This window comes from Notolepis coatsorum (genome assembly GCF_963971535.1).
Source record: "Notolepis coatsorum genome assembly, chromosome: 2".
Classification (NCBI taxonomy): Eukaryota; Metazoa; Chordata; class Actinopteri; order Aulopiformes; family Paralepididae; genus Notolepis; species Notolepis coatsorum.
In genome coordinates, this window is record NC_140166.1 from 128,581,575 (window position 1) to 128,603,422 (window position 21,848).

At 42.5% G+C, this 21,848-nt stretch overlaps 1 protein-coding gene across 1 annotated transcript in view; it reads right to left on the reverse strand.

Annotated features, from left to right (window-relative positions):
• Positions 1-3,310: 3,310 nt before the first annotated feature.
• bcl3 (BCL3 transcription coactivator) overlaps positions 3,311-21,848 on the reverse strand; it is an 80,586-nt gene continuing 62,048 nt past the window's right edge. Inside the window, exons 4-9 of the mRNA XM_084307936.1 lie at positions 20,418-20,637; positions 19,374-19,462; positions 19,178-19,255; positions 9,887-10,054; positions 7,948-8,044; positions 3,311-4,362 (exon numbers count right to left, since the gene is read on the reverse strand). Of these exons, the coding sequence (XP_084164062.1) occupies positions 3,860-4,362; positions 7,948-8,044; positions 9,887-10,054; positions 19,178-19,255; positions 19,374-19,462; positions 20,418-20,637 (1,155 nt within the window). The 3' untranslated portion in view covers positions 3,311-3,859. The remainder of the gene's footprint in view (positions 4,363-7,947; positions 8,045-9,886; positions 10,055-19,177; positions 19,256-19,373; positions 19,463-20,417; positions 20,638-21,848) is intronic.

Sequence of the window (21,848 nt, forward strand, 5' to 3'; positions counted from 1 at the left end):
ATTTTCAACAATACTAAACAACATGGCACTCCTAAGAACCACCAGGGTTAAAAATCGCGCTGAGCCATGGATGCACACTGAAATACTGGCCGCTATGAAAACCAGAGACAAAAAATGCTCTGAACTTCATAAAAGTCAGACAAAGCTTTCCAAAAGCTCAAACAGTGAACTCCAAGCCCACGTGGTTGAACTAAAAATTCAAAGAAACAGAATAAGAAATGACGTAAACACCATGATCAAAACCGCAAAAAGAAATTTCATCAATGACAAAACTGAGGAAAACAAAAACAAACAATGTGAACTTTGGAAATTACTCAATAATCAACTAGGCTGCAGTAAAAAACTTAAAACCAGATTCTCAAACATAAACATGAAGACGGACAACACGCTCATCACAGACAAGCTGGATGTAGCCAATTACTTAAACATCTTCTTCACAAACATAGCCACAACACTGGTAAACAAACTACCCTCCACTCAGGGCATTATGGGGTAGAACACATAGTAGCATACTACAAAAACCTAGGGGTCCGCAAGGACGACTTCAAACTTGAAATGGTAACAACCGATGAGGTACTAAAAAAATGTAGCGCCCTCCAACCTAACAAGGCCACTGGCCATGACAACATCCCCTCCAAATTCCTCAGAGACGCAGCAGCCGCCATCACCCCAGTCATCACTCACATAATAAACCTCTCTATAAAACAGGGACACGTCCCCAAGGACTTCAAAATTGCGAGAGTGACCCCTCTGCACAAAAAGGGCAGCAAATTAGACCCAGGCAACTACCGCCCTGTTTCTATTCTTACCTCCACCTCGAAAGTCATGGAGAAAATAGTCTACGAACAGGTCGAAAAGTACCTGGCGGAAAAAAATCTAATCTACGAATTCCAATCTGGCTTCAGAACATCCCACTCCACTGACACATGCCTCCTCTATTTGAACGACCACATCAAACAAGAGGTGGACGCGGGCAAATACTGCGGCATGGTCATGCTGGACCTACAAAAGGCCTTCGACACTGTCAATCACTCCATTCTGATTGACAAGCTAAAAGCAATTGGTTTTGATAGTTTATCAGTGAGCTGGATGCAATCCTACCTGGAGGGGAGAGAACAGATGGTGGAGGTAAACGGTACCCTATCAGTGAGCTGTGGAAGGAAGCATACTAGGACCGCTACTGTTCATAATTTATGCAAATTACATGTCGTCAGCCTGTGACTGCAACTTGTTCCTGTTTGCGGACGACTCAGCCCTGCTGGTCTCTGACAAGAACAAGTTGCAGGTTGAAAAAACCCTCAGCTCGGAACTAGGCAAAATCTGCATAATCTGCATATGGCTTGCCGATAACAAACTATCATTACACATGGGCAAAACAGAGTCCATTCTCTTCGGTTCAAATAACAAACTCAGCAAGACCGACGGCTTCTCCGTTACAGTGGGTGACAATATTGTCACAAGGAAAGATGAAATTACCTACCTGGGTTCCATCCTACAGGCAAATCTTTCCTGTGACAAAATGGCATCCAATGTAATAAAAAAAGTCAACCAACTAACTAGATTCTTGTACCGGATCTCCTCTCTGGTAAACAAGAATACCCTGAAGACTCTGGCAGGAGCACTCATTCAAGGGTACTATGACTATGCCTGCACCTCATGGTACCAAAGCACCTCAAAGGCGCTAAAAACAAGATTACAAACATCACAAAACAAACTGGTCAGACTACTACTTGACCTTGCCCCCAGCCCCAATATGTCTTAAATGGACCGAAATCTGGCTAAGACGAAATTTTTTGTCGTAACTTCGTTCGGGAATGAGACCCAATGTGAGAACTGGAGAAGAAAGAGGAGAGTAAAGAGAGAGCAAGAATGTAAGCCTATAGTATAGATAGATGCAGACCACTGGTGGTGGGCCTGATCTCTGCCAACGACGAGAGGGCCTACCTGGAAGAGGTCAAGGTCCTGGCGGGATGGTGCCAGGAAAACAGCCTCTCCCTGAACGTCAGCAAAACAAAGGAGATGATTGTGGACTTCAGGAGGTCGGGGGTCAAGGACTACAGCCCCCTCAGCATCGACGGGGCACCGGTTGAGAGAGTCAACAGCTTTAAGTACCTCGGAGCCTACATATCCGAGGACTTGACATGGACCACACACATTGACAGTGTTGTGAAGAAGGCACGACAACGCCTCTACTTCCTCAGGCGCCTAAGGAAGTTCCAAGTCAGTCAGAAGATCCTTAAGAACTTCTACTCATGTACAATAGAGAGCATCTTGACTGGCAACATCACCTCCTGGTTTGGGAATAGCACTGCACAAGACCGAAGCAGACTACAAAGAGTGACACACGTTCAGCCGAACGCACAATTGGAGGGGGGCTCCCCACCCTCCAGAACATTTACAACAAGCGTTGCAAGGGCAAGGCTAAGAGAATCATTAAAGACTCCAGTCACCCGAACAACTGCCTCTTTGAACTGCTGCGGTCAGGCAAGCGATACCGGAGTCTCAAGGCGAGCACAGAAAGACTCAGAAGAAGCTTCTATCCCCAGGCCATCAGGCTGCTAAACGAACAATGAACACTACACAACAACAACCACCAAACGCACATAGCACACACATCCACACGCACACACTCACTTTAAACAAACACACTGTAGCACCCACTCCACACACTTTATAGCACACACCCACTTTAAACAAACACACTGTAGCACCCACTCCCCACACTTTATATTTATTGATGAAGGATTGCACTACAACTCGTACACCTTACTGTAAATTGTACCTAAATTGTACCTCATCCCATTTCTGCTTTGCACTATATAGTACTGTACATTAGTACACTGCATAGTATTGTATATTATATGGTAACTCAGAACATTGTACATATGTCTATACCGAACACTGTGACCTCATTTTCTTCTTCTAAATTACATGCTATACTATGTTATTTGATACTATCTTGTCTAGCACAGTCTCTGGAGCGTAACAGTAAGAAGCATTTTGTATGAAAGTATTCTGTACTTCTGTATGACAACTATTAAAGAAACTTGAAACTTGAAACTGTGAGACAGGATGCGATGTCACTGCCCTGAAGCTCAAAGCCCCCCAAAACCTGGTCCATAGATTCCACCCAACATACTTACAGCATCCACAACCAAACAACCTCTCACTAAAGTCGCAGGGAGATGGAGACAGTCAAAGGGTGCCACCATCTTGCAAAGAATTTAGAGTTTTTATAGTATATAGAGTTTACATAGAGTTTTGTTCCAAGATATCCATCATCTGAAGAAGGTGTCATGTTTTGGTATAAAAGTAAAATTCACTATTTGATGCAATTGAGGTAAGGTATTCTCAGACTTTTGCTTACAAAATATAAAAATATGTATTGTGTTCATTTTTTTAATTCTTTTATACATAAAACAAACCACGAAACAAACCACGAAACACTCATTTGCACACATACATAACAAATAATTATAATATGCGCACACACATACACACACACACACACAAGCATAATACAGCATAGCCAATCCAGTATCCTATACTATAGTGTAAATATGTGTGACAGGAAGACGATAGATAATTAGGCCATCAAGTCTGTTTCTGCAATTCTGAAAAGTATTTTTTCACCTTTTTTAAACATATTAATGCAATGAGAGTTGACCAAGTATCGCCTATTATCCACTGACATCCAGTCCTTTTCCAGTCAGTTCCCAAACGTCTTTCTCTGGTCTGCATCCCCTTAACAATTGTGTGTATTGAGCCGTACTGTATTGTACCCATTCTGCAATCTGTTAAATAAAGTTTTCATTCATTCATTCATTCATAGATTGCACACGGCAACACAGCTCTCTTGTCAACTGTCACATTTGTCCCCGCTGCTTACACTCATGGTGGAGATGTCCGACTGGTCACTGCAGCCGCTGGCAGGCCGGGAGTCGCTGATGGTCATTTGGTAAGCGGGCAAGACAGCGGCTGAGTGAGGGAGCAGGGTGTAAGGGTTGTCTGGGTAATGGGTTCTCTGTGCCACAGGGGAGTAGAGGTGTCCAGGCATGACAGCCCTTAGAGGGACGCCGGGCATGGGGGAGTGGAGCCGTGGAGACAGGTAGAAAGGACAGGAAGAGGTCACTCTCTGGGACAGTCTGATGTCAACTGCAGTCATGTTGCTGGAGCTTCGCTTCTCTGGCTGGACCTCTCTCACCTGGATGTCCATTGGGGACTGTCCACCTGACAGGCTCTCTGTTGTTTGGCTGTGAGGAGAGAGAGTAGGTGGCACCCTGGGAGACTGTGGGGCACCGTGAAAGGGGTGAGGGGTGACGGTTGGTGAGCGCCCCAGACTCTGTTTGGGAGATGGGGATCCTTGAGCAGGAGAGAGTACATATTAAATACTGTAACTTCGGTGTGATTGTGTATTGTATGAATAGTATGTACATGTGTACATCAAAACGTTATATTATATACTGTATGTGTGCATTGTAGTGGATACACAGCATCAAATAGTTCTATGTGTGCACAGCAAAGAGTTCTATTATATATCTGTGTATCAAATAGTTCCACTATATATGTGTGCATCAAAGAGTTATATTATATATGTGTGCATCAAAGAGTTATATTATATAGGTGTGTGCATCAAAGAGTTATATTATATATGTGTGCATCAAAGAGTTATACTATATATGTGTGCATCAAAGAGTTCCATTATATATGTGTACATCAAAGAGTTATATTATATAGGTGTGTGCATCAAATAGTAATATTATATAGGTGTGCATCAAAGAGTTATATTATATAGGTGTGCATCAAATAGTTATATTATATAGGTGTGCATCAAAGTTATATTATATAGGTGTGCATCAGATAGTTATATTATATAGGTGTGCATCAAATAGTTATATTCTATAGGTGTGCATCAGATAGTTATATTCTATAGGTGTGCATCAGATAGTTATATTATATAGGTGTGCATCAAAGAGTTATATTATATAGGTGTGCATCAGATAGTTATATTATATAGGTGTGCATCAAATAGTTATATTATATAGGTGTGCATCAAATAGTTATATTCTATAGGTGTGCATCAGATAGTTATATTATATAGGTGTGCATCAAATAGTTATATTATATAGGTGTGCATCAAATAGTTATATTATATAGGTGTGCATCAAAGTTATATTATATAGGTGTGCATCAGATAGTTATATTATATAGGTGTGCATCAGATAGTTATATTATATAGGTGTGCATCAAATAGTTATATTATATAGGTGTGCATCAAAGAGTTATATTATATAGGTGTGCATCAGATAGTTATATTATATAGGTGTGCATCAGATAGTTATATTATATAGGTGTGCATCAGATAGTTATATTATATAGGTGTGCATCAAATAGTTATATTCTATAGGTGTGCATCAGATAGTTATATTATATAGGTGTGCATCAAATAGTTATATTATATAGGTGTGCATCAAATAGTTATATTCTATAGGTGTGCATCAGATAGTTATATTATATAGGTGTGCATCAGATAGTTATATTATATAGGTGTGCATCAGATAGTTATATTATATAGGTGTGCATCAGATAGTTATATTATATAGGTGTGCATCAAAGAGTTATATTATATAGGTGTGCATCAAAGAGTTATATTATATAGGTGTGCATCAGATAGTTATATTATATAGGTGTGCATCAAAGAGTTATATTATATAGGTGTGCATCAGATAGTTATATTATATAGGTGTGCATCAAATAGTTATATTATATAGGTTTGCATCAAAGAGTTAGATTATATAGGTGTGCATCAAATAGTTATATTATATAGGTGTGCATCAGATAGTTATATTCTATAGGTGTGTGCATCAAATAGTTATATTATATAGGTGTGCATCAGATAGTTATATTATATAGGTGTGTGCATCAAAGAGTTATATTATATAGGTGTGCATCAAAGAGTTATATTATATAGGTGTGCATCAGATAGTTATATTATATAGGTGTGCATCAGATAGTTATATTATATAGGTGTGCATCAGATAGTTATATTATATAGGTGTGCATCAGATAGTTATATTATATAGGTGTGCATCAAATAGTTATATTATATAGGTGTGCATCAGATAGTTATATTATATAGGTGTGTGCATCAAATAGTTATATTATATAGGTGTGCATCAGATAGTTATATTATATAGGTGTGCATCAAATAGTTATATTATATAGGTGTGTGCATCAAATAGTTATATTATATAGGTGTGCATCAGATAGTTATATTATATAGGTGTGCATCAAATAGTTATATTATATAGGTGTGCATCAGATAGTTATATTATATAGGTGTGCATCAGATAGTTATATTATATAGGTGTGCATCAGATAGTTATATTATATAGGTGTGCATCAGATAGTTATATTATATAGGTGTGCATCAGATAGTTATATTATATAGGTGTGCATCAGATAGTTATATTATATAGGTGTGCATCAGATAGTTATATTATATAGGTGTGCATCAGATAGTTATATTATATAGGTGTGCATCAAATAGTTATATTATATAGGTGTGCATCAGATAGTTATATTATATAGGTGTGCATCAGATAGTTATATTATATAGGTGTGCATCAGATAGTTATATTCTATAGGTGTGTGCATCAGATAGTTATATTATATAGGTGTGCATCAGATAGTTATATTATATAGGTGTGCATCAAAGAGTTATATTATATAGGTGTGCATCAAAGAGTTATATTATATAGGTGTGCATCAAAGAGTTATATTATATAGGTGTGCATCAGATAGTTATATTATATAGGTGTGCATCAAAGAGTTATATTATATAGGTGTGCATCAGATAGTTAGATTATATAGGTGTGCATCAAAGAGTTATATTATATAGGTGTGCATCAGATAGTTATATTATATAGGTGTGCATCAAAGAGTTATATTATATAGGTGTGTGCATCAGATAGTTATATTATATAGGTGTGCATCAAATAGTTATATTCTATAGGTGTGCATCAAATAGTTATATTCTATAGGTGTGCATCAGATAGTTATATTATATAGGTGTGTGCATCAGATAGTTATATTCTATAGGTGTGCATCAGATAGTTATATTATATAGGTGTGCATCAGATAGTTATATTATATAGGTGTGTGCATCAGATAGTTATATTATATAGGTGTGCATCAAATAGTTATATTATATAGGTGTGCATCAGATAGTTATATTATATAGGTGTGTGCATCAGAGTTATATTCTATAGGTGTGCATCAGATAGTTATATTATATAGGTGTGCATCAGATAGTTATATTATATAGGTGTGCATCAAAGAGTTATATTATATAGGTGTGCATCAGATAGTTATATTATATAGGTGTGCATCAGATAGTTATATTATATAGGTGTGCATCAGATAGTTATATTATATAGGTGTGCATCAGATAGTTATATTATATAGGTGTGCATCAGATAGTTATATTATATAGGTGTGCATCAGATAGTTATATTCTATAGGTGTGCATCAGATAGTTATATTATATAGGTGTGCATCAGATAGTTATATTATATAGGTGTGCATCAGATAGTTATATTATATAGGTGTGCATCAGATAGTTATATTATATAGGTGTGCATCAAAGAGTTATATTATATAGGTGTGCATCAGATAGTTATATTATATAGGTGTGCATCAAAGAGTTATATTATATAGGTGTGCATCAGATAGTTATATTATATAGGTGTGCATCAGATAGTTATATTATATAGGTGTGCATCAGATAGTTATATTCTATAGGTGTGCATCAGATAGTTATATTATATAGGTGTGCATCAGATAGTTATATTCTATAGGTGTGCATCAGATAGTTATATTATATAGGTGTCAGGTGTGCATCAGATAGTTATATTATATAGGTGTGTGCATGCAGTTTGTTCTCACCGGGTCTCACGTTGCTCCTGTGTGGTGAGACTGATCCACATGGTTGGTCTTGACTTCTCGTGTTTTTGAAGCCCTTCCCCCGTAACACATCTGTTACCTGAAATAATATTCACTCTTTTTAGAAACCCTACGTACTGTACATTGCCTGGTTTTGACTCGTGAGCTGCAACATTTAGAAAACCCACAAGCCCAAAATCATTTGTGGAGAGTGCACTACACTAGTCTGTCCACTAGATGGAAATGAAAATACATGCTAAGTTTTCATGGCTCAGAGGAGGACATCATACATGAGTTTCTCTGTAACTTCATAACAGATGTGCGCACAACACAGACAGGACAGGCAGACATTGGACAAACAATATTAATTGCTATGCTAATTGCTCATCATTGCTTACAGGTAATTATTAAGGCAATCAGCACAATCCAAGCTAATTAAGCTTCCAATAGAAAATAAGTGTATACCCCCCATGATGTATTCCTTTTAAAATAATGTACTAGATTTCCCAACATAATTCATGTATTATAATTAATATAATTATTCATATAATTAGTTATTATACATACAATTATTAATGTAATTATAATTCATCATTCATGTATTATTTCCTCTTGCAATATTTTTGCTAATGCAATAACTGACAGGAAATACAATTAGGTCCAAACCCTAGCAACATTGGAAATGGTATAACAAATATGGAGTTCGGAACGTGACCACCATGGGGAAGCAATGATGACTTTCCCACCCCATACCTGTATCAGTCAAAGTATTTTATCGTATTACCTTTCATCCACACGGAACTGCGTTCTGGGAGCCTGAATACGCTATTTTCTGAGACCGGCTCCCAGAGTGGGCAAATCTGAAGACGCCCCCCTTGCGTCGCCGTCTTTACAAGCCTATACGTGTCTTTTCCTGAACGGATGACGCGATAGCTCACCTCTCCCTTAACCCGCATGTGCAAAACTCAGCTAACATCACAACAACAATGGCATCATACAGAGTAGTACGCTCACCCATCCAAATAAAGTCAACAGAACCGAACCAAACCTCACGCATAATTTCCTCCCCATCCTTCTATCCCCCACCCTCTCCTCTAAACTCCCTCTCCTCCAACCACCCTCTTTTCCACCCACCGTCTCCCCCAACCACTCTCTCCTCCATCCACCCTCTCCCCCAACCACTCTCTCCTCCACCCTCCCTCTCCTCCATCCTCCCTCTCCTCTAACCTCCCTCTCCTCCATCCTCCCTCTCCTCTAGCCTCTCTCTCCTCCAACCACCCTCTCCTCCATCCTCCCTCTCCTCTAGCCTCTCTCTCCTCCAACCACCCTCTCCTCCATCCTCCCTCTCCTCTAGCCTCTCTCTCCTCCAACCACCCTCTCCTCCATCCTCCCTCTCCTCTAGCCTCTCTCTCCTCCAACCACCCTCTTTTCCACCCACCGTCTCCCCCAACCACTCTCTCCTCCATCCACCCTCTCCTCCATCCTCTCTCTCCTCCAACCACCCTCTCCTCCATCCTCCCTCTCCTCCATCCTCTCTCCTCCATCCTCCCTCTCCTCCATCCTCCCTCTCCTCTAGCCTCTCTCTCCTCCATCCTCCCTCTCCTCTAGCCTCTCTCTCCTCCAACCACCCTCTCCTCCATCCTCCCTCTCCTCTAACCACCCTCTCCTCTAGCCTCTCTCTCCTCCATCCTCCCTCTCCTCTAGCCTCTCTCTCCTCCAACCACCCTCTCCTCCATCCTCCCTCTCCTCTAGCCTCTCTCCTCCAACCACCCTCTCCTCCATCCTCCCTCTCCTCTAGCCTCTCTCTCCTCTAGCCTCTCTCTCCTCCAACCACCCTCTCCTCCAGCCTCCCTCTCCTCCAGCCTCCCTCTCCCCCAACCTCCCTCTCCTCTAGCCACCCTCTCCTCCAGCCTCCCTCTCCCCCAACCTCCCTCTCTGTCACCTTCTTGTTCTTGGCTACCATGACGGGGGTGTCATTGTGGTAGTTCTTGAGGCTGCTGTCGGCTCCACTCTTCAGCAGGAGCCACACCGTGTCCAGCTGCCCCCGGCCACAGGCGCCGTGCAGAGCCGTGTTCCCGCTGTACGACTGGCTGTTGACATCGCAGTGGTTCTGAGAGGAATAAAAGTGCATCTGCAGGATGAGAGGATGTGAGGTAACACAAGGAAAGCACGGGCCAGGGTAGTTGTGTCACGCAAAGCTTAGAAAGAGAAAGATAAAGATAAGAGGGGGCAGGGGAGGTACAGGTATAATAATAATAACCTTATTTGTATAGCACCTTTCATAAGTGCTTCACAGCAGTACAAATATTTTATTAAATAAGTAAGGGATAATGTATAGCTACGAGGTCATTGTCGCAAAATAATTTACCGACACGGAGTTCTATAAACGCAGTGAAGGTCAATTATTTTGCGACAATGACGAGTATAGCTATACATTATCCCGCTTATTACATGGCTAACTTAATAACAATATACCTAATTCATTTTACACAATCGACAAGACGAGATCAAATGCAGACGCAGTTGTTCTGTGGCTCCTCTGTCATCGCCGGCAGCCAGCAGGTGTGTGGTCTGATTGCACTGATGAGTGCAGCTGTGCATATGCTGAGCAGCTTTCGTGACTGCGATCAAAATGCTTGATTGTGATTGGTCAATAGCGCTCTGTTACCCGTATCAGCGGTCATCATTGCGCGTTGCCCATGACAGCGGTCAGTTATCGAGAAATAACTGACCGCTGTCAGGGGCAACCGAGCGCTATTGACCAATCACAATCAAGCATTTTGGCGGATGTTAAAACGCCATGTAATAAAACAAGCATAACAAAGATAGCAGCAAGGTAAGGCCAATCACAGTTTTTCACATTAGGATTTAACATCCCAATAGGCCTCTTTGTTTACGGTTTGATTCAGTTTTAAAATAGACAGTAATACAAATAATAAAATAGACAGAGTAAAATAGTGCAATAGTCAATAAATTAGTTAGTAAAATAGAATAGACTGTTACGATGGGGTTGCTAAATGAAGGTGAGAACACAGTTTGCAGAGAGGGAACGGAGGCAGAGACGAGGAGCGAAGCTTGAGAAATGGATGTTTACTTGAGATCCAAAGCAATACAAACAAAATACTAGAACTACTTACAAAACACTTCTCCATACAAAACAACAAAGCAAGGAAGACAACAGGGGAACACCGAGGACTTGGAGGAAGAGTGAGGGTAGCAAGGAGGGTACATGAGACAATGACGCCACCAGGAAGTCAGTAACAAGCAGGTCTTAAATACTACCACTAATTGTAATGACTAACAGCTGGCAAATGCCAGGCAATAATACAAAAAGGCAAAATCTGTAAACACACTAGGAATACACCAAACTAGACACAGAAGACATAATCACACATAACAACCAGACAGGGAGACAACATCACACACAGACAGGGATGGCCCAAGATAACAGATAATTAGATATTAATTATATCACTTGGAACCAAAACAAGATGGCCGCCTGTACCATCAGGCTAGTCTGGCCACTAGAGGGAGGCAGGGAACCAATGTCAGGAGGTAGGGGACCAATGTCAGCAGGTAGGGGACCAATGTTCACATCATGTCTGTTGGTGACAGGTATACACAATTCGGGTTGTTAGGGTCACGTCATTGATCACGTCATTCACAAATGGGTCACGTGGTGTCGTAGTAGTAAAGTCAGCTGTTCACCTGCGGGTTTCGGAAACAGTAACAATGAGGGGGTGAACGGGGAAGTCACACTTTGCTGACCGCACGTACGCTACACTATGATGAATCAAACCGTGACTCATTCTATTTTTTGATACTATATGAACTGTTTTTAACTACAATAAACTAACCAAACACAGTATCCTGGATCCGTGGTTATGTGGCGAGCGGCGCGTCTGGCAGGTACCATTATTTCCCCGTGTTAGTCTCTCGGTGACTGCAGAATGTTTGGATAGTCACCATACATTTGTCAGCAAAAGCGACACTGAACGAAGGATTGGATCCACGAAAGGTCCCGATAAGTCAGACATTATTGGACGGAGCAAAGGAGCAACGCGCGCATGTAAACAATGGGATGATCGCACGCACGCACAAAGGACCGGACCGATCCAGCATACGTCAACGGATTTGCGGTAATGTAACCCGACCCGTTGCGCAGTGTGGACCTATGTTGGTTCGTTTGGAACAATTTTGAGCTGGTTCTACCTAACTAACTGTTATTATGCTGAAACACGCTGTGGATGTGTGTGCGCAGCCCGCCGGGCAAAACTTCTATCATGTGTGTGTGACAACAAACAATTGACGTGCGCTGCACTGCTCTCTTGCTGTGGCTGATATATGTGGCGGGTTTTGCAAATGCATTGAACGTTGGAATTGGATTCTCATGGCTTGTGATAACTTTCTTGTGCTTTCAAAATGAGTGATTCAAATGTTGGGAAACAGGACAAAGAAAAGAGAAAAATAACTCTCACTGCAAAAGCTCTTGCAAACAAAGTCGAATCACTCCAAAAGAAATGCAAAGGGAAAGTGGAGGAAATAAAACGTCTGATAACCTCTGTCAGAGAGCTCATGGAAAATGAGCAAAATGTTGCACTGGTTGAAGCACAACTTGACGTTTTGATGCAGGTGTCTGACAGTGCTGATGAACTTCATGACTGTTTGGTGCCTCTTATTCCACTCGATGAACAGGAACAGCAAAATGACTGATTCTCAAAGGTCAATAAACATAAAGATGGGTTCATTAGCGATGTTAATGCCTGGTTTTCAGTAACCAAAGGAAACACACCTCAGTTAGAGGCTCATAACAGGCCTACTGAAATACAGCAGCATGAGGTTGCAGAGGAGGAAAATGGAGAGCATGGGGGTGTGGGAAATGTAGAAGTGACGGGGCCTCAGTTGCACAGTACTCGTTATGCTCAAGAGGATGTTCAACCAGGGGACAGCATATCCAACCATAGTAGCAAGAATTATGGTTCAAGATCTTCTAGATCAAAGGTTTCCTCTAATGCGTCCACACGCCTCAGAGCCGAGGCCGACATGGCCGCCTTAATGGCTCGGCAAGAGTTGCTTGAACAAAAGCATGCTCTTGAGGACCAGGAAGCTCACATAAAGAAACAAAAGGAACAACTTCAGTTGAAAGTGGACATAGCTGCATCGGCAGCAAGGCTAAATATTCTGAGAACCTCTGGGTCAGGGGTGTGGAGTGCTGCTTCTCGTAAATCGGATGGAATGGAATCCTACTTTGAAAAGGGCCTCAACATTAATGCAGAGACATTTGTATCACACAAGGATGGAAGAGGACAACCTGCATATGTTGGAGGCACACGACCAAAGCAAAGGCAATCTGACGGAGCCAAATACCTCCAGAAGCCCTCAGCACTCACACAGACCCAGACTGTGATCTCAAACGCTACAGAGTACCCAGCGCTCACACCGAGACAGAGCACGGTCCCAAAGACTACATGGCCTCCATTGTCTGTGCATAGAGACATACAACCTGTTTCCAGGAACAACAGCAGTGAGCAGAACAACATAATGTCTATTATGCAAAAACAAAACGACCTCACTTCCATGTTGGTGCATCAGCAATGCATTGCTTCACTGCCGAAAAGAGACATCCAACCATTTGAAGGTGACCCTCTGCAGTACCATGGCTTTATACAGTCCTTTGAACAGACTATAGAAAGGAGGACTGACAATGCTGTTGATTGCCTGCACTATTTGGATCAATACACCAGGGGGCAGCCTAAACAACTAGTCAAAAGTTGTCAACATATGACTGATGGCACTGGATATGCTACGGCGAAGGCTTTACTCCAGGAACACTTTGGGAACGAGCATGTCATAGCATCCGCTTACATGGACAAAATCTTTGCATGGCCAGCTATTAAGTCGGAGGATGGGAAAGCCTTACAAACATACAGCCTATTCTTGCGCGGATGCTGCAATGCCATGAAAGACGTACATAATCTATGTGACCTAAACACATCTGCAAACATGCTTGCTGTCATCAAGAAGTTGCCCTACAAGCTGAGGGACAAATGGCGAACAGAAGCATGTAACATCCAGGAAGGACATCGCAAACGTGCTACATACACAGATATTGTGACTTTTATTGAGCGGGAAGCGAGAATCGCTACAGACCCTGTATTTGGAGACATACAAGACGCTCCAATGACGGGGGCTTTCAAGGAAAGTGGCAGAGCTAGACCTGTGCCTCGTCTTCAGGCTAGAGGGAGTAGTTTTGCCACAACGTTCTCCACAATTGAAAGAGATGCTCATTGGGAAAACAGAGTTAAGGATGGATGTGAGGAGACTTGCCTTTTCTGCAAAGAGGGTGGACACACACTGGAGTCATGTACTCTACTGGAGAGGAGAGCTCACAGCGAGAAGATGGAGTTCCTGAAGGAGAATGGAGTTTGCTTTGGATGCTTGTGCACTGGGCACATCAGCAGAGAGTGCAGGGAACGTCTGTTTTGCAGGACATGTGGCTCACGACACCCCAGTTTGCTTCACATCCACTCTAAGGAGAATGGAGATGCAGAGAAAGGCAGGAGCAACTCAGACAGAGCAGTGGACAGAACTCTAGTCGAGATCCATACCGGTGGCCTTACTGGGGCCGGTGACCAAGATTGCAAGCTTGCCATCGTACCAGTTAAGGTTAGATCAAGCACAGGTCAAAGGTCAGTGGAAACCTATGCCTTTCTAGACCCAGGGAGCTCAGCGTCCTTCTGCACAATGGGTCTGATGGATAAACTGGGACTATCTGGGAGTAAAACAAGGATCCTTCTACATACCATGGGTCAAGAAAAGGTGGTTGACAGTTGCACTACATCTGACTTGGAAGTCGCTGGATTGGACGGTGACCGATACTGTAAAATACCAAAAATCTTTACACAACATCAAATGCCTGTCAATCGAGGTAACATCCCACAACAGCAAGATCTGGAAAAATGGCCTCATCTGAAGCATGTCTATCTGCCACAGGGCCCCGTTCCATGTACCGGGATAACCGAGTTAGCCGGATAAAGTTATCCGGCTAACTCGGTTAGCCTGACTTTCCGATTTCATGTACCTGGATTTTCCAAATCACCATGACAACATATCCAAAAGTTTGAGCCTGGTCGAAAGCAGAGTTCAAGTTCAAGTTAGCCTGAACTATCGCCACGCCCCCGCAAAGAAGTGACAGCCCGTTTCCTGAAACTATTCCCACAGTCTACGATCTGCATTATACCATTCTGAATTACGTTTTTGTGCTCCATTCTTCCAGAGGGGGCTTTTGAAATGTAAAATAGACCCAAAATGCTGATATTAAATTCACTTTGTCCTAAATAATGCACGTTATATATACCGTGGCGACGGTGGCGCTCGCTCGTGCGATGTACACAACAATGTGGTTATTTTAATTGTAACTGGGATTAAGATGTCTGATGAGATGCGCTGTTTGACGGATTTGAGAAATTGAATGAGCCGTTGACGTCACATGAATGAATGAGGATAAAGGAATAAAACGTCATTCAAAATAAGGAATATTCTAAACACGGGTCTCTCGTTCATTAATGTATAAACAATGAATTTATCCCATCTGGCACAGTGGCCCAGCGGTAGTGCTCAAGACTCCCAATCTTGCGACCCGGGTTCTAATCCCGGAGTTTCCAATATGATTTTTTTGAATATAATATTAATGATTATACGCCAAAGTAGCCTGGTTTTAAGTTAAAATATTATAAATCTACATGCATTGAGGATGTCATTCTTTATATAGCTCTCAACGTGCACCAAATTGAATTATTCCTATATTGCAAAAAGAAGGACCCCGGTCTTGAACCCGGGTCATCCGTGTGGAAGTCAAAAGAACAACCCGTTACACCACAGAGTAGATAAGTAAAAGATTGACTATACATCAATCAATGGGCAAGAAAGCCGTCTCGTAATTCTGTATAACAGTTAACTAGTTATTTTCGCTAGCAAGATCTCATTTGATTATTCAATCCAGCAGGCAAGTTTAAAGAAATATAATCTGATTGATTGAGGTAATGATGGACTTAGAATTAGCCTATAGATAACGCATTTAACTTGTCGGCGAGGCGATTGAGCCTATTGCAATCTGTCAATAAAGTCTTAAATCAATTAATCAATCAATGCCGTTGAGAATCAGGGTCTCTGCCATCGATACGTGCTGGCTTTCCACCTAAAACGGGAGCGCGCATCTAGCCTGACTCTCAAGTCTGGCTTGAGTTAACGAGACTGAATCCAGGTTTGTGAAACAGGAAAATCCCGGCTTCGAACATCGGGTTAACTGAAGCTGGATAATGGACATGTTGATCGACTTAGTTGAACCACGTACATGGAACGGGGCCCAGATAGATGCAGACGTGGAGATGTTGATTGGTCTGAACGTTCCCAGAGCCTTAGAACCACTGGAAGTCATCCGAAGTGTGAATGGAGGGCCATATGCAGTCAATACGATGCTTGGATGGACTGTAAATGGACCAGTTGGAGGAGACGACAGTGTCATGGCAGCGTTCGGAGCTAGTTCTGAAAGCTCGAGCAGCACCAATAAGATGGAGTATAAACGTAAAATTCATCAGGAGGTGATCGACGAGGCCAAGCAGGAGTTAAAGATTCAGAGAGGAGAGAACACATGGCTCCTCCCAGAGCTCGACCAACGTCTTCATCAGATACAGCAGGAGACCATCTTCAAGACCAAGAAGAAGAAAAGGTCAAAAAAGATCAAAAAGGAGAAGAAGAGACAAGAGGAGGAGAAAGCCAAAGCAGAGGCCATCCAACAGGCTGGTCTGCATAAGCTGGAGTTGAACCCATACTGGAAAGATGGAGGGAGTGGTCTTCCCCCAGTGCATAAGACTGGTACTGCAGCGCATAAAGCCTCAGTAGAGAATGATGGAGGTGTTGGTTGGTTGAGGAAGAGTTTGAAGAGGATGAAAGAGCAGGCGGAGAGAGAACAACGCAGCCTCAGTGACGTGGTGTCTCAGAGATATGGATCCATTGAACAGTTTCAGAATCGACTTGCAGAAGCTGAGAGAGCAGCACATGGAGAAAGGAGGAGAGGAGGAGAAAGAGAGGAGAGGATGGCAAGAGGAGGAGGAAGAGAGGACAGAGAGAGGAGGATGGAGGAGGAGAGGAGAGGAGGATGGTATAGAGGGAAGAGGATGAGGAGGGACTCCAGACAGTACTCCACGAAGTGGAATCAATTCTCAACAGTAGACATCTCACATACCTGCCACAATTACAGGAACGACAGAACAAGGATCAAGCGGAACTTCATCCCCGATGACATAGTGCTCAATAATGGACGATTCCGCACCACGGAATTCCTGGATCATTGGGAGGATTACAGAGACGATGCCAGACAAGATCTGACCTGTGCGAAAGGTCTGGATTAAGACGCGGACCCGCAGCTTTCCCTATAGACCTGTGACAAAGATTTGCCTTCTTCAGGAGTCGACAGTCATGAAGGCTTTGTTTCTTTCTCATGATTTTGGATTATTTTGACTTTTTCGTGACTCTGACGTTTGAATTGACTTGACTTTGGTTGATTTAAGAAGAGTATCAAGACCTCTAATGTATGAACTATGAACTCCTTGCGCACAAAAAAAATCGGGGAAAAAAAGACAAAAAATTTGAACGAAATTTGTATTGTGGTGTTTTATATTAATTGAAGTATTGGTAATTATTACTGTGAAATGAGATTATGTAATAATTAGGGGCCGACATGTTGGTGACAGGTATACACAATTCGGGTTGTTAGGGTCATGTCATTGATCACGTCATTCACAAATGGGTCACGTGGTGTCGTAGTAGTAAAGTCAGCTGTTCACCTGCGGGTTTCGGAAACAGTAACAATGAGGGGGTGAACGGGGAAGTCACACTTTGCTGACCGCACGTACGCTACACTATGATGAATCAAACCGTGACTCATTCTATTTTTTTATACTATATGAACTGTTTTTAACTACAATAAACTAACCAAACACAGTATCCTGGATCCGTGGTTATGTAGCGAGCGGCGCGTCTGGCAGGTACCATTATTTCCCCGTGTTAGTCTCTCGGTGACTGCAGAATGTTTGGATAGTCACCATACAATGTCTGTATTGTTCTCTCTCCCAGGTCTGACCTGACCTGGGAGTGCTGTGGCGTTCTCTCTCCCAGGTCTGACCTGACCTGGGAGTGTGACAATAGACAGTAAGATTATGCAGTACTGCAGTGCAATAAAATAGTTCAATAAAATAAAATAGCCCTCATTTACAATACAATAATAATAATGGCCATGGTAATAGTAGAAGACATAAATACAGGCAATACAAATAATAAAAAAAAAAAGAATGAGGTGGAAGGCATGGAAAGGGTTACATACAGCCTGTTACGCACCCCTGTGGAGGGGCGCAACACAAGGCAACAGACATGATGGGTGAGAATGCAGCGACACAAAACCAGGAAACAGTTTGCAAAATAATAATATTTATTTACATAAAAAGCAACACAGAGAGCAAGGAGGACTACCAGTGGCACCAAATCAAACACAAAAAGGAAAAGAAAACCCACCCCCCCCTTTACAGGCGCTATGCACCCAAAAGTACAGTGGGTGGTGCTCACTCTAAACTAGGGTTTTAACAGCAGGTCACCTACGTGATGCAAAATGTAGACCCCAGGGTATCTTCCTGTCCTCAATTGTCCCTGTGTGCAAAAACTAAATGTTAATACATAGAAAATGTAATCACCAGTAGGCTAATATATATAGATATATAAAGGAATATCTTATCTTATCTTATCTTATCTTAAAAAAAAATTAATAAAATACATATGAGGAGGAGGAGGAGGAGGAGGAAACAGAAAGGGTTGAAGATGAATACACAGTATTTGTGATTCAAGCATTGACCCAACAAAGAACATTTATAAGAAAAAAGTGTAGTGTAAGTTATTAAGAGTTGAAAGAATCTGCTTTTGATTAGAAAGAAAGCTGACTCACAGACCCTGACACACACACAGAGACACAGGCACGCACATGTGCACACACACACACACACAGAGACACAGGCACGCACACACACACACACACACACACACACACACACACACACACACACACACACACACACACACACACACACACACACACACACACACACACACACACACACACACACACACACACACACACACACACACACACACACACACACACACACACACACACATTATATGCTACCTCAATGAGGAAGTGGACCATGTCTGCGTTATTGCACTCTACCGCGTGCATGAGAGGACTCTGGCCACTTTTGATGTCCTGTTAAAAAAGAAAGGCATCATAGAAAGGGAAGAGTCATCAGACAAGATCAAAGACAATACATGATTAGACAGTGCGATTGTGTGAAACTTGATTAAAATGCTGGAAGGGCACCGACCATAGCATTGATGTCAGCTCCGGCATCCAGCAGCATTCTGGCCAAGTCCTTATGGGCACCGTGCACTGCCAGATGGAGGGCACTCAGACCTGCAGAGGGAGACACCATCTAAGTGTTAGGACAACATAAACACACACGCACACTTACACACAAAAAGAATGGTTCGTAGTGACATTATTGTTAATCATATAACAGGACACATTTCGTGGTTTAGAGAGAGAGAAAATTATTGAGAATTAGAAACATGGAAAGTGAAGTGAAGGGATTTGAAACGCAGAACCTATACCCTTTTTTTGGCCTAATATACATTTTGGGAGAAATTCCATTTCAACTTCAACAACATGATTTTGCATTTATCAAGTTTCACAGAGTGGGATCACAATCAACGAACGACCCGATGGATGACCCGATCACCTAAAAGTAACCACAATTCTACTTCTAATTCTATGACTCTCTCAGATGGTTCAGATTCGGCTCAAACAAGGGACTAAACACGTTTCGCAATTATGCCACATCGATGTGGAACGCCCTACCCAAAGCTGTAAAGGAATGTGAATCACTACCCACTTTCAAAAACACTCTCAAAAAACACCTACGTGAGACTGCAATTCGAAACTGGCCCCTACAAATGTCCTAACCTAGTTGTACAGTAAATGACCAAGTAAGGCTTTGTCAGTATTCCAATGTACAGTGTCCCCCCCCACCCCACCTACCCAACCTCCTCCAATGTACAGTTTCTATGCCAAATGTATATACACTCTTTTTCTGGACACTTTTGTATCACAAACAGTACTGTATTTGCAAATCTGATATGTCATAAATGTATAGATGTAGCAGTACTGTCTATCTGTATGTCGTATGTCATATATGTTATGATGAATTGAAAATGGGGGACCCTGATGTAAACAAGACGAAAGTCTTTCTCTGGTCTGCATCCCCTTAACAATTGTATGTATTGAGCTGTACTGTACTGTACCCATTCTGTTAATAAAGTTTTCAATCAATCAATCAATGGTATGAATCAGGGAGGCTGACTGAACCTACCTTCATAGTTTCTGGTCTCCAGGCAAGGGGAGGGGGAGGGGGAAGAGGAGGAGGAGGAGCGAGAGAGGACCACAGAGAGACAGTCCTGCTGGCCGTATTCACAGCAGAGGTGGAGCGCCGTCTGCCCATTGCGGTCCAGGGCTCCGGGGTCGGCCCCTGCTCTCAGCAAGGTCTTGACCATGCCCACCTGCTGTGTTATCACTGCCAGGTGGAGGGGAGTCTGAGAGATGGAGAGAGAGAGAGAGAGAGAGGGAGAGAGAGAGAGAGGGAGAGAGAGAGAGAGAGAGAGAGAGAGAGAGAGAGAGAGAGAGAGGGAGAGAGAGAGAGAGAGAGAGAGAGAGAGAGAGAGAGAGAGAGAGAGAGAGAGAGAGAGGGAGAGAGAGAGAGAGAGAGAGAGAGAGAGAGAGAGAGAGAGAGAGAGAGAGAGAGAGAGAGGAGAGTGGGGGTTATCTTTGAAACTCAATCTATTGACTCCCACAGAAGCGTCAACCACAGAATTAGAATTGAGTACCAGCTCATCCGATTTCAACGCTCCAAAAGCCTGGCACACAGTGTCAGCTTTCATAACTATAACCCATAAACTGTAAATCATAAACAGTGTGGGAGGTTACGTCACTTACGTGACAAAAGAATCCTGTGAAATATCATTTACTGTATGTGTATCTGGTTGAATGGTGGGTTGAATTTAGAGAAAGATCCTGTGAACAAAATGTTACGGGTCGGTGGGGGAGGATCTGTGGTTATTCCTAGTAAAGGAATCCAAGTCATTTCCAACCTGTTCAACGGGTTGAAGGCCAGAACGGCAGTAAAACTGCACAGGTAAAATTATTGGGCAATGAGGGCGGATGCCCGCGGATACACAGAAAAGTTACGCCAGGTCACGGTGTTCTACACGCACGCACGCTCACACACACACACACACACACACACACACACACACACACACACACACACACACACACACACACACACACACACACACACACACACACACACACACACACACACACACACACACACACACAGCAACATGTACCAATGCCCCCCTACACACGCACGCACGTACCCACACCTATACTCACACATACACCCAAACACAGGCACACACGAACACACGTACACCCACACAAAAACAATGTGAGCAGTGCACACACATATTCACGTACAGTCGTACACACACACACACACACACACACACACACACACACACACACACACACACACACACACACACACACACACACACACACACACACACACACACACACACACACACACACACACACACACACACACACACACTTGCTACTCACAGTTGGAAACAGTCAACTACTCACAGTTGGAAACAGTCAACTATCTAATCAAAGTCCATCAATCCCAAATTGACGAAATGTCAACAACAACAATAACAACAGCTCCATCGTGTGATTA